Genomic DNA, 11,902 nt, shown 5'->3' on the forward strand with positions numbered 1-11,902 from the left:
ACACATAATTAAGAGTGAAGCAGATGACAGGAGGGGTTATAAAGGAGACCTTAGAGGGAAAACAGAAGCATAGCGACCATTCACTCTTTCCCCTCACACATTTATAGGAAATGCATGCCCTATTCAGTGTATTGACTACTACTATAGTATACGTCTCCAATGTGCAAGTCAGTCACTTTTTTCTATATCGCTCAGTAATCGGGACCCAGAGCAGGCTGACAGGCTGGTTGACTGACTGACAGTCAGCATCGTCTGCCTCTTCCCGCATCGCATGTTTGTAGTAACGGAACCAGCAGAATACACCAGTAAAGCCTCGTTCTAACACGATGGATATGACACACAATTGTGTATGACTGCATGCACATAATCAACAAACATTTCGGTCCAAATTTCTCTCATGTTGCGACGGCGTCAGACTCAGCTGTTCAGTACAGTTTCTCGACCGAATGTCGCGGACAGTCCGAGAGAATTTACTTCATTATCACCCTGTTTCTGTGTGTTTAAGCATGAATACTCGAGTGTTAAAGTGTGTGAGCTCTCTCTGTCCCATCCAAAAACTTGACAATGTCTCTGTTGGAAACAATTCTGTGATGATCCACCAGCTTGTGCGTAAACTGGCCAGCTTGCGTGATCAAGTTAAGTTTACCAAATATACCAGGCATTCATTCATTCGTTTTGCAACACAGGCTGGCAGACGAATAAATGACACATCGCATGCACTTCATCACAGTCATTAGGTTTGTAAATCTTTGCTGTCATGTACTAAATGACCATGCACTGTGCCCTCCGCACCGTACCGATGCCAATATTGTGTGTGCACCACCGCTGGGGAACCCAAAGTCAGTAACGTTACATTTCCGTCCTCTGGCGAAATGCAAACCAAATGCAAAGTCGGGTTAAATTGTCTGAATGATGGCAAACGCGCAGCACGAGCTTACCTTATGGACGTATCTCTCTACCGGATCGATAATTTCTTCTTTACACCATTAACTCTCCGCCATCTTCGGCACTGTTTGTTTAAATGGGAAACACTCCTGAAGCCCAAGAAGCCAGTTCTGCAAGTTGAGGCGTCGCGGGGGCGTCTGGGTAAAGGAGTTTGTTCGAGCAGAGCGCCGAGCTTCCGGCTGCCTCGTCCAACCCGGATACGGACTACAGGCAGGCGCCACCACCAAATACGGGTGGGGGTAGATGTGTGTGTGGGGGGGACTGTCTGTCTGGCAGCCTACAGACGGATGTCAGCGACGACTCCAGAGCGGATAGAGATGCTACGGTGTGTATTTTCAGTTAAACTCAGGACGCCATTGAAAGCAGTCACTTGTTTGTTTAATGGGCCCCTGAGGCTAAAAGAGCACTATTTCCAGACTTTATACTAAAAATAAATTTATTTGGCTAAAGGCAGATACACAGAAGTAGACAGCACTAAACTTCAGAGCAAATCAGGACATGGAGGTCTTGTCTGATAACCATGAATTGGCCCATTTGGATAAATAAAAGTCTCCTTTATGTGCCATTTTGCAAAAACATGCTTTTCTGTTTTGAGAGAACCATGATTGATTATGTACATGTGTACGGATCTAGTTGCAACTAATTTCCGTACAGTATCTATTAGCTGTGTCTTGAGTTGTGTAATCCATCACTGTGGACATCAAGTCTGCATTTATTTGTGACACATTATTGTCGGGAGATATCATAGTGCAGCGCTTTGACCGTACATTACCTTGCAAACATAATGTGTAATTTAATACAGACTCATGACTCGTTTTTGATTCATTTCTACTGGATCTCACACCGTACAGAATAGAATTGAAACAAAGAGCTGCCTAGAAAAACACATCTAAAACTGAATAGCATGCATTCAAATGTATAGCCTACATGATTTGTAGTTATGAACCTGAAGTAGCAAAAAAACAAAACACTGATATGGGCCTTTAAGTTGTAGGGGGGTTGGGGTGGTGAGCATCTTTAAGTGTCTTATTTATAGCCTAATAACTCTTTGTCTATTGCCCTATCTATTCCTTCTAATATTTCAAGATCTACAGCAGTGTTTCCCAAACCATGTAGCTTGTGACTGTTTAAAATTAGTTAGTTAAAGGTCCAGTGTGTAATATTTCTGATGCTCTGTTGACAGAAATGCAATATAAGATCCATAACTATGTTTTCAGTGGTGTATAAACCCCTTATAAAATGAACCATTATATTTTTATTACCTTAGAATGAGACATTTATATCTACATAACCGAGAGCACCACGAGGCCCCGGCTGTGAGCCTGTGATTGTTGTGGATGTCTGTCTGGTGTGCGTGTGGTGAGCGTGTCGTTTGTTTGTCTCTGCTTGGCTCTTCTTCTCTCTCTCTCCAGTCTGGGAGCTGGGGGCGTGTCTGCTGCGGGCTCCGCACTCACCTGAGTCCCATCTGCAATTAGCACACCTGACCTGCACTCCTCAATCACCGCTGCTTAAAGGAGAGGCTCAGACATCCAGTCCCTGCTGGGTCGTTTGATCTCCACGCGTATGTCGTGTCAACCCCAGCCAACCTTTGACTAGCCTAGAACCTTGTGAATTGTTGCATCTGGTTAACCTTTGTTTCTCTCTCTCCCAGAAGACTCCCACCGCCTCAGCAACCACCTGCCTGTTGGCCTCGGTTCCGCCCACAGCCTGGACACTTCCCAGCTCACGGATTTCCCTACACCCCGGACCTGGAGAGAGCCCTAGCCCTGAGATCTCAGACTTCCCTTGCTGATTTTCTTTGAATAAACTGTCTAACTCAGATCCGCGTTTGGGTCTTCTCTGCCTGGCAGACCCAGCGGATCTCAGAAACCTTAGTCAGGCCATAACTCATCAGGAAGGAGTTCTCGGTCAACAAGCTAGAGCTTTAAGAGAGGTTACTGATGTTCTCTGCGGCCTCACCACCTCCGTCACCGCTCTCCAGCAACAGCTTCTTTCCCCTACTGCTGAAGCCTCCGCGAGCCCCGCATCTCTCCCCGCTGCAACCGCCACTTCCAACCAACCCGACTGGGAACCTTGGGTCCCCGCACCAGAAAGGTACGATGGGAATCTAGGTCAGTGACGTGCCTTTTTGCTTCAGTGTGATCTCGTTTTTCCTCGGCAGCCCAGGACCTACTCCACAGAAGCATCTAAGATCGCCTACCTGATCGGGCTTCTCCGGGGCGAGTGGGCAACCGCTGCATGGGGGAGACGCTCGGCAATCACAGACACTTATGTCACCTTCACGAACGAGATGCGGAAGGTTTTCGACCACCCAGTGAGAGGTAATCAGGCATCCCAGAGACTGCTACACCTGCGCCAGGGGAGCCACAGCGTGGCGGAATATGCCGTCGAATTCCGGACCCTGGCTATGGAAAGTGGCTGGAATGAGACTTTAACTTCTATTTTCGCCAATGGTCTGACAGAACAGTTAAAGGATGAACTTGTTTCCTATCCTGAGTTCTAATCTAGATGAGCTGATTTCCCTGTCTATTAGCATAGATAATCGCTGCTGGGAGCATAGGGGAGAGAAACGGCTAACTGAGACCACTAACAGCCCTCGATCCCGAGCCCCACACCACTCTGGGACAGTAAGCTCATTCTCACCACCTCAGCCAGTAACGTCTGTCCGCCCATCACAGGGAAACGACCGCAGAGAACTCTCCTCCGGAGATGGAGCCCATGCAACTGGGCCGTTCCCAGCTGAGCCCCGAAGAGCGCCAGCATCGTCGCCAAACCAACTGCTGCCTGTATTGCGGCCAGCCCGGACATCACCTGGCCACCTGCTCCAAGAGACCGTCAAATGGGCGGGCTCGCTAGAGCTAGGGAGCGCCCTAGCAAGCCGAACAACCGCTCCATCATCCCCTCGCCGACGCACTTACCTTCAGGACACCATCTCTCACGAAGGTCAGTCAAACGCTTTGCAAGCATTTGTTGATTCAGGAGCTGATAGCTTTCTGGACGGAACGGTCACCAAACACTCGGGCCTAACCACCATTCCCCTCCAAGAACCCCTGGTGGTTAATGCCCTAGATGGCAGACCTTTGGACGGGTAACCTCCAGAACCTCTCCTCTGCAGCTCCAGCTCTCCAGTAACCATCATGAGCAGATTAGCCTGTACATCATTGACTTCCCTCACACTCTGCTGATTCTTGAGCACCCCTGGTTAGTTAAACACAACCCCATTATTGATTGGTCCACTGCCAAGGTCACTAGCTGGAGTTCCACCTGCCACTCAGAGTGTCTTAGGTCAGCCTCACCGCAGCCAGTCCCTGCCCCTAGCCCCTCTGCCATTACTCCTGACTTGGCTCACATTCCTCCGGTTTACCACGATCTCAGAGATGTGTTCAGCAAACAAGCCCTGTCCTTGCCCCTCCACCGCCCCTTTGACTACCAGGAAACTGCTCCAGAGGTTCCTTGGGTTTGCTAACTTACCGAAGATTTATCCAGAACTATAGCCATGTGGCTGCACCTCTAACCTCTCACTTCCTCCAACAGACCTTTCTCCTGGACCCCAGAGGCAGAGTGCCTTTGTGGAGCTCAAGTCCCGTTTCTCCTCAGCCCCCGTCCTCGTCCAACCTGACCCATCTTGGCATCTGACGCCTCAGACGTTGGGTTGGGAGCGGTTCTCTCCCAGCATTCTGCCGAGGACGGCAAGCTCCACCCCTGTGCCTTCCTCTCCCGCCGCTTCTTCCCCTCGGAACACAACTACGATGTTGGTAATAGGGAGCTGCTGGCCGTGAAGTCAGCCCTGGAAGAGTGGCGCCACTGGCTGGAGGGGGCCGAACATCCATTTGTTGTCTGGACCGATCACAAGAACCTGGAGTACATCAGATCTGCCAGACAACTAAACTCTCGTCAGGCCAGGTGGGCGCTGTTTTTTGGACGCTTTAACTTTTCTCTAACTTACAGACCCGGCTCCCGAAACACCAAACCGACGCCCTTTCCAGAGCCTTTAAAGGGGAAAGACAGTGCGACTCCAGTCTTGGACACCATCTTGCCTGACTCGTGCATCATTGGAGCTGTCTCTCGGAGCATCGAAAGAGAGGCTCTCCGTGAAGACCCTGGCCCCAGTAATGCTCCACCTGGCACCTTATTTGTTGCATCTGGTTAACCTTTGTTTCTCTCTCTCCCAGAAGACTCCCACCACCTCAGCAACCACCTGCCTGTTAGCCTCAGTTCCACCCACAGCCTGGACACTTCCCAGCTCACGGATTTCCCTACACCCCGGACCTGGAGAGAGCCCTAGCCCTGAGATCTCAGACTTCCCTTGCTGATTCTCTTTGAATAAACAGTCTAACTCAGGTCTGGGTCTTCTCTGCCTGAAACCTGACGACAAGGTCACTGTATTTTGTTGTTTGTACCTTAGCCGTCAACGAACAAACAGCGCTACAGAGCGCGTTTCGTCATCACGGCGTTATCCTGCTTGTATAATTCCGGTAGTGTAGACGCCCGTCACCACATTGAATACGTACGAAGAAGAGGGAATAATAGAATAGTAATATACAGTCTCCAAGTAGTCTTCTGGTTTATTAGAAGTAATAAGAGAAATGACATTTGGACAAATGAAGGTGAACGTGTCATTTAGCAGGAGAGCCAACAGCCAGACAGAGCCAGGACAAACGGCTGATGGCAGAAATCATGGATTTTGTGGATTTTCCCAGATGGAAGGCTATAACGTTAATGTGGGACAGATGTTTTCAAAGCGGTGCTGAAGTAGTCTGTTTTCTGCTGGACAGGTAAATAAGTTTGTCAGACTTAACAATGCAAAAGAAAGCTGTTTAATAGCTTTAGCTATTAGCTGGCCATAATCAAAGAGAGCCATGACATGTTTCCCCTGTCAGTGGTATGAAATATGGATTAATTTCATGTTGCCTACTTATTCTCCAGCCTGTGGTTTGGCTTTGCTGGTTACCTTACTGATCAGCTGATTGTCTCGCTAACATTAATTGGCAAAAAAAACTGTTGTAGCTTAGAGCATGGAAGCATCAGTGGTTTGGTTTATTCTCCAGTGCTGTGCTTTGGCTTGTGGTGTCATGTTAGTTGGATTAATTTCATGTAGTGTCTCTCTCAAACAGCTGAATATTATTGGTAATGAAACGGTAACAGCAGGGAAGCTCAGATCAGCAGCTAAACTTCACATTTTACTGCCCTGGTGGAAAACATGTATTTCTTTTTACTGCTAATGGTGATATATAACAAGACCATGTGCGTATCAAGTGACTAATAATACTTTCCGAATTTGCATTAAAAAAAATTATTGGATATTGCTTCCCACTAGGGGTGCAACAACTAATCAACATAGTCGACAAATCGATTATTCGATTCGTTCACGCTGTCATCGGGGCGTAACGACACGGTCACCTTAACGGAATAAAGTGATGTGAACAGTAAAGTTACTAAAACATCAGCAATGCAGTAACACCTTCAGCACCTAAAACCCCCAGAGTGTGGCAGCTCTTCACTCAGCAAAAAGGTTAACTGCAGCGTCTGCAAAGCTGAGCTTTCCTGGAAACACCGGAGCATCTGAAGAGGAGGCGCATAACGTTGATGCTCTGTGGATGATGAAGACTCGTCTCGGTAAGCTAGTTAGCAAGCTAGCTTCCCATTAAAGCAGTGTTACTTCACGCTATAAGTTGTAACGTTTTCTATACAGTTTACCTTGGACAATTTGATAATGGTGCTGAGAGTAGCACATTTATGATACACAAAGGCCGCGTTCACATTCCAGATGTGCCCTGACTTTACAATCAAACGATGCATCACTCATGGCGACATTCCCAGCTAGAGAACGTGTTGCTGCCGAGTGCGCAAGATTAGACAACACCGGACAATTTCATACTTTCTAAAGAAGAGAAAACAGTTCTCCTGTCAATGCGTGAGGCGGCGGCTAATCCGCCCCAAACTCCCTTAAAAAATCAGTTTTGTGAGTTGAGTTAGGGGAAAATATATAAACGTTGTGAAACACTGTCTACTATAAAATCGTTAATTAATGATTGACCCCCCTGTAAATTCGGCAAATGTAATGCATGCTGTTATTCCTTTCTTTATATATGGTGGTGGGTTTGTCCCAGTGTGTTGTAGTACTGGCATGTAAACTGCTCAGTCACTAAACAGCAGATCAGCTGCTGAGATCAGGATTTGATTTCAGAGAAGCTTTCTGTTGCTGCAGAAACATTCATTAAAAGATGCGTTTTTGAGAGCAGTATTTATTTTATTGTCGTGACTGTTAATTAGCACATGCCTAAAACAACCTCAAGTTTAACTTAAAAGCTAAATAAAACGCATTGTAATTTTGCAATTCATAATCCGAATAGTCGATTATTCGTTTCAGTAATCCATAGATTAATCGACTATCAAAATAGTGGTTAGTTGAAGCCCTACTTCCCACTGTGCACACAAATATGTAATTTTTACTTTCACATGCTAAATGCCCATTAAAAACGTTGCACCGTTTTACCACAAGCTGAAATTATGGCTGTCAGTTCTACTTTGTGTTTGTGTTGTATTTCAAAAAATTAAAAACACATTTTGGTAATATTTGCATGCTTATCTAATTAAGCAAAGGGAGAGGAGCCTTGATCCTCCCCGGCCAATGCCTTTGTAAACGTCATGTATTATGTGGTTTATAATAGGCTGTGGGGCAGAAACAGTGAGGCTTACATTGTCCTGGTATCTGTCAGTGGTCATACTTGATGCACTAGATGTGATAGTTTGAGAATTTCTTCATTTACTTTGGTATGTTAGTCCAGATGAGCCAACCCTCCCAAGATGTAAAATGTATTACAGGAGTATGAGACATCATGTAGCACTTTTTATTAATGAAAAAGTAACAATATTCAAAAAAACGTGGTTTTACATAATTTAAATACTTTCTTAATATATCTAAAAGAAACCTCATTTCTTGACTTGAAGAAAGCGAGGAGGTTGAACTACCTGGTGAGTTCAGAAAACATGTGAATGTAACTTTATTCCAGCTATCGTTGTACTTTACTGTGACCAAGTTAGCATAGCATAGCCCCCCCATCTGAACTCCATTCAGAAAACAAACATTTTAGAAGTTGTTGTCTTGCTGACAGACCTGACGACAAAGCATGAATTCATAATGCAAAACTGCATCATATTGTAGTTATTTCAGCATCAGTTTGATCCGTTTATTGCTATTTAATCACAACAAAGTGTTTACTTTGGCTTCATACAGCTGTAGTAATGGCAAGTTGTGTTCACTTACAGCGAATGTACTCACGGGAGGAAGAGTCGTAAGACGAAAATTCGCGTTTGGTCTTTTCGCACAGTCAGGCACCGTAGCAATACTGCTTGCTTGGGTAAGAGGCAATTCGCAACCCTCGTCACTACAACTTACACACTGAACCTTTAACTCGTGACCCCTCATCACCCCCCCATGGCTATTCGAATAAATTAAATAATAAAATAAATAAAGAGAAAGACTAGTCTCATAAGCAAACTTTATGTAACAGATGTGTTTTGTCATCTTTCTTGACTTGTTAATCATCTCATCATGGCTTGTAATCACAAGCTGGAAAAAGAGAAATGTTTGGTTACATTTAGTATAATATCAATATTGTTAATTTTCTCTCAACTGTCTAAATGATTTATCAACTTATTGTTTCACCTATAATGTATTTTTTATTTTTTTTTAAAGGGGCATTATGGAGTTTCCAGCGGCCACTAGCAGTGCGGTTTTAAGATTGCTACCAGGCGTGTGCTCGTATGCGTGCTCGCTTGAAGTCATGAGCGAGCGTAAACCGAAACGCAATCACTTTCATACAGAAATCCTGCAATAAACGCAGGAACACAGCATGCCGGCTGTGGCTTTTCACTCAGACCTGTTCATGTTCTGTTACTTCAACGTTCCCTTCTTAGAGGCAGCTCAACACCGGCTCCGTAACGTTACTTCATTCAGCGCAGCCAGCCGCATATCGGCACAATCCTCCCGGAAAAAAGAGTGACAGCAGGGAGACAGCTTCACACAATATACTGGAAACTCAGGTAAACCCCTACTGCAACGTTACAGTAATAGTTTTATCAGATGCAGGTTGAACTAATCCATGCTCGTTACATGATCACGGTACATTTACTGCATTTAGCCGACGTGCTACAGCGTTAGCTCGCCTGCTGCTTTCAGTAATTAACTTTACTATCTGTGTATCTTTCACCAGAGGCTCAGCAATGTCAGCACAGCTAAATGTACTGGATGATAACAAAACGGGTAGTGAGCTGGACTGAATATTGTAACGAGATTGTGTCACATTTTATAATAAGACATAGTAAGTAACTTTACTGTAGTGTTAGTGGATGGCTCTTGGGTTGTTGTCGCTGTGAAGTTGCAGTATTGTATTATGTGGGTCACGTTAGTTACAGCGACGGAGAGGTGGAGAAGCTGTGTACCAGAGTATTGGTTTTACCACAATAACCCTAAACTGAACGTTACAAAACAAACAGCGGCAGGTCCGAGCTACTGTAGCGTTAGCTGGCTGCTCCTGGCTGTATCACTATAGGCTAACGTTAGTGAACAAATCGCTCTAAATTTGCTTTTTACCGTTACATCCTTTCTTGCAGGCTAAATTAATAGTGGTACACAGGATAGTAACATGGGTCTCGTTAGTTGGTGAAGTAATGTGGAAAGCGATGTAACTTTGCACCGAATAACATTAGCAACTCCTCGACGTTAGCCGGCGAGCTAACGTGACTTTCTGCGTGTTTCTCCAGCTTTAATAATGCTCACTTTGTTCTTACTCGACATCATCTGAACCTGTTTGGTCTGATGGGCTTCAGCACATAAAAATTTATTGTTATTTTGTATCCTTGCGTGGAGCCTGTGTTTTGCTGTCAGCCGGTTATTTTATGGTGTTAGTGGACTGCATATCGTTAGCTGCCGTGTTGTCGCTGTAGAATGAGCGAGACTCGGGAGCGCGCACAGGGCCGAATCCGACCCGGAGTCCCCACATTAAAAGCAGAATAGTGGCTGACGCAAGCAACGGAGAAAACACGCGTGTGCTTCATTTCTAAGTGAGTTTTGAGCACATTGACAATTAGGCAATGAAAACTTGATTAATTTCATTGAAAAACTTACATATAGCAGGGCTCTCAAGTCTGACGCATTCACCGTGAGACACACGCATTTCAGCCAGTTCACACGCTCAGTAAGTTAAGAGATGACGTCCTCGAAGTTGTCCCCCTATATTCAATTAATGGACGATGATTTGTGCCAATTTCATAGCTTTCTCTGTAGCCTACTAAATACCAGAGCTGTTTAGCCGATCAGAAATTAAAATGTGGTGTTTCCGGGTGAATTCCGTGATCCCGCTGCAAGCATGTTCGTTACTAGGCAACATGGATGCGCGTGCACACATGGAGTGGCATCTGGGCAAGAACCGATGAATGCTGTAACTGGAGTTTTTTTAGCATTTAGATTTTATGATTCCTGGACGAAATCACTTGCCTGTGATCAAAGATATTGAGAGCAGATGATGTTGTGGAGTAGCCTACAGCCAAATTCAACCAGAAGCTTTGGCTATTTTAGCCAGTGGTGAACAAAGTAACTTAGGCCTATTTAGATCCTTTAAAAGAAATTTAAGTACCAATACCTCATTGTAAAAATCTTTTTATATACAGTCTATGGTAAAAATACTAAAATATTGCTTTGAAAAAGTTAAGTAAAAGTATGTAAGTAGGCTATAAGCTGGAAAATATAGAAGTAGCCTACTCAAAGCAGAAAGAAAAATGTCCCCTATGACTGTATTCTATTATATATCATTATATTATTATGCCTCATGCATTAATGAAGTTGGTTGAGGTTGAAATTTTTTTTTATCAGACTGCAGTGTACATGCACTTGCATGTATTAATCATACAATATTTCCCTTTGAGATGGGGTGAAGTAGAAGTAGAAAGTGGCATGAAAAGAAAATACTCAAGTTCAGTACAAATACCTTGTGTACTTAAGTACAGTACTGCATTGTTACTGTCCACCACTGGGCTTAGCTTTGGCTACCTGAAACTAAGGAAAGGACTAGAGATGTTTTTCTATATTTGGGCTCTGGACAGAGTGCTTTCATCCATCATGATGGTGAAAATGGATGACCTTGAGACACAGGGCTTCAAGTGGGAGCCCACTACCCCTGTCATCAAGAAATGAAAATGTGCAACAAACAATTACAACACAAAACACCATTCATAAGCTGAAATGTGTAGCCTACTCACACACACAGCTTGGCATGCGTAGGGCAAGTTCTGCCATCCTACTGTAGGCCTATGTGTACAGCACTGCTACACACATAGCCAAATTTCTTTTTAGTTTTGATACATTTGTATTTTTTAAAATACAAGTTTATATAAAAATTGTCTTATCAGATTTACCTATTTTTTTATAATTTCTATTAGTTCAGGTCAATCATGAACTATAGGTAAGTTAACTGCTAATAAAAACTTGAGAGAATTGGCTGGGGCAGAGGGGCCACTGCTGCAAATATTTGAGTGGCTCCTCCTCTAACATGCGTTATCTCACTCCACACTTTTGATAAATCTTGAGAGCCCTGCATATAGTCCCTTTAAATACTTAATTAATTATCTTTTATATTGTAGACCAGGGGTTTTCAAAGTGTGTGGCGGGGCTCCCCAGGGGGGCTCCAAACAGCTTCATGGGAGCCTCAGTGAATGGAAGTGAAACATTATTACATTACTTATTGTATTAGTTATCAAAAGGAGATTACCTATAATAGCAAACATGTGTGAGAGTTCAGAGATACAGGAGTTTTTGGGAACTGTTTCCCCCCATCTGAGTCAGAAACTAATAAATGCCTTAGGACAGACCTTTTTTAAAACTACTCTGTGTAGTCAGAAGTTCTGTCAAACAGCAATATTAGGCTATTTTGGCTCAAAAGTTGAGTGTCTATGGGAT

The 11,902-nt window shown here is 44.4% G+C and overlaps 2 protein-coding genes across 5 annotated transcripts in view; one reads left to right on the forward strand and one right to left on the reverse strand.

Annotated features, from left to right (window-relative positions):
* The window catches only part of LOC123974891 (nuclear receptor coactivator 3-like), a 76,477-nt gene extending 66,175 nt beyond the window's left edge, over positions 1–10,302 (reverse strand). The window contains exon 1 of one of the 3 annotated variants that reach the window (XM_046055903.1): positions 10,076–10,302. The gene's annotated coding sequence lies outside the window, so the exon portion shown is untranslated. Of the gene's footprint in view, positions 1–938; positions 1,068–10,075 lie in introns of those variants that run through there. The other 2 variants (XM_046055902.1, XM_046055904.1) reach the window with 2 other exon arrangements.
* Positions 2,499–5,286, forward strand: LOC123974892. Of its 2 annotated transcripts, none has more exons than XM_046055905.1 (3): positions 2,499–3,888; positions 4,480–4,848; positions 5,118–5,286. In XM_046055905.1, exons 1-2 carry the CDS (start codon positions 3,420–3,422, stop codon positions 4,722–4,724), a joined length of 714 nt encoding a protein of 237 aa, XP_045911861.1. In that variant the 5' UTR covers positions 2,499–3,419; the 3' UTR covers positions 4,725–4,848; positions 5,118–5,286. The 2 variants fall into 2 exon arrangements, with proteins under 2 accessions (XP_045911861.1, XP_045911862.1); XM_046055906.1 differs by having other exon boundaries at positions 5,121–5,286.
* Positions 10,303–11,902: the final 1,600 nt, after the last annotated feature.

Source organism: Micropterus dolomieu, linkage group LG08 (assembly GCF_021292245.1).
Source record: "Micropterus dolomieu isolate WLL.071019.BEF.003 ecotype Adirondacks linkage group LG08, ASM2129224v1, whole genome shotgun sequence".
NCBI lineage: Eukaryota > Metazoa > Chordata > Actinopteri > Centrarchiformes > Centrarchidae > Micropterus > Micropterus dolomieu.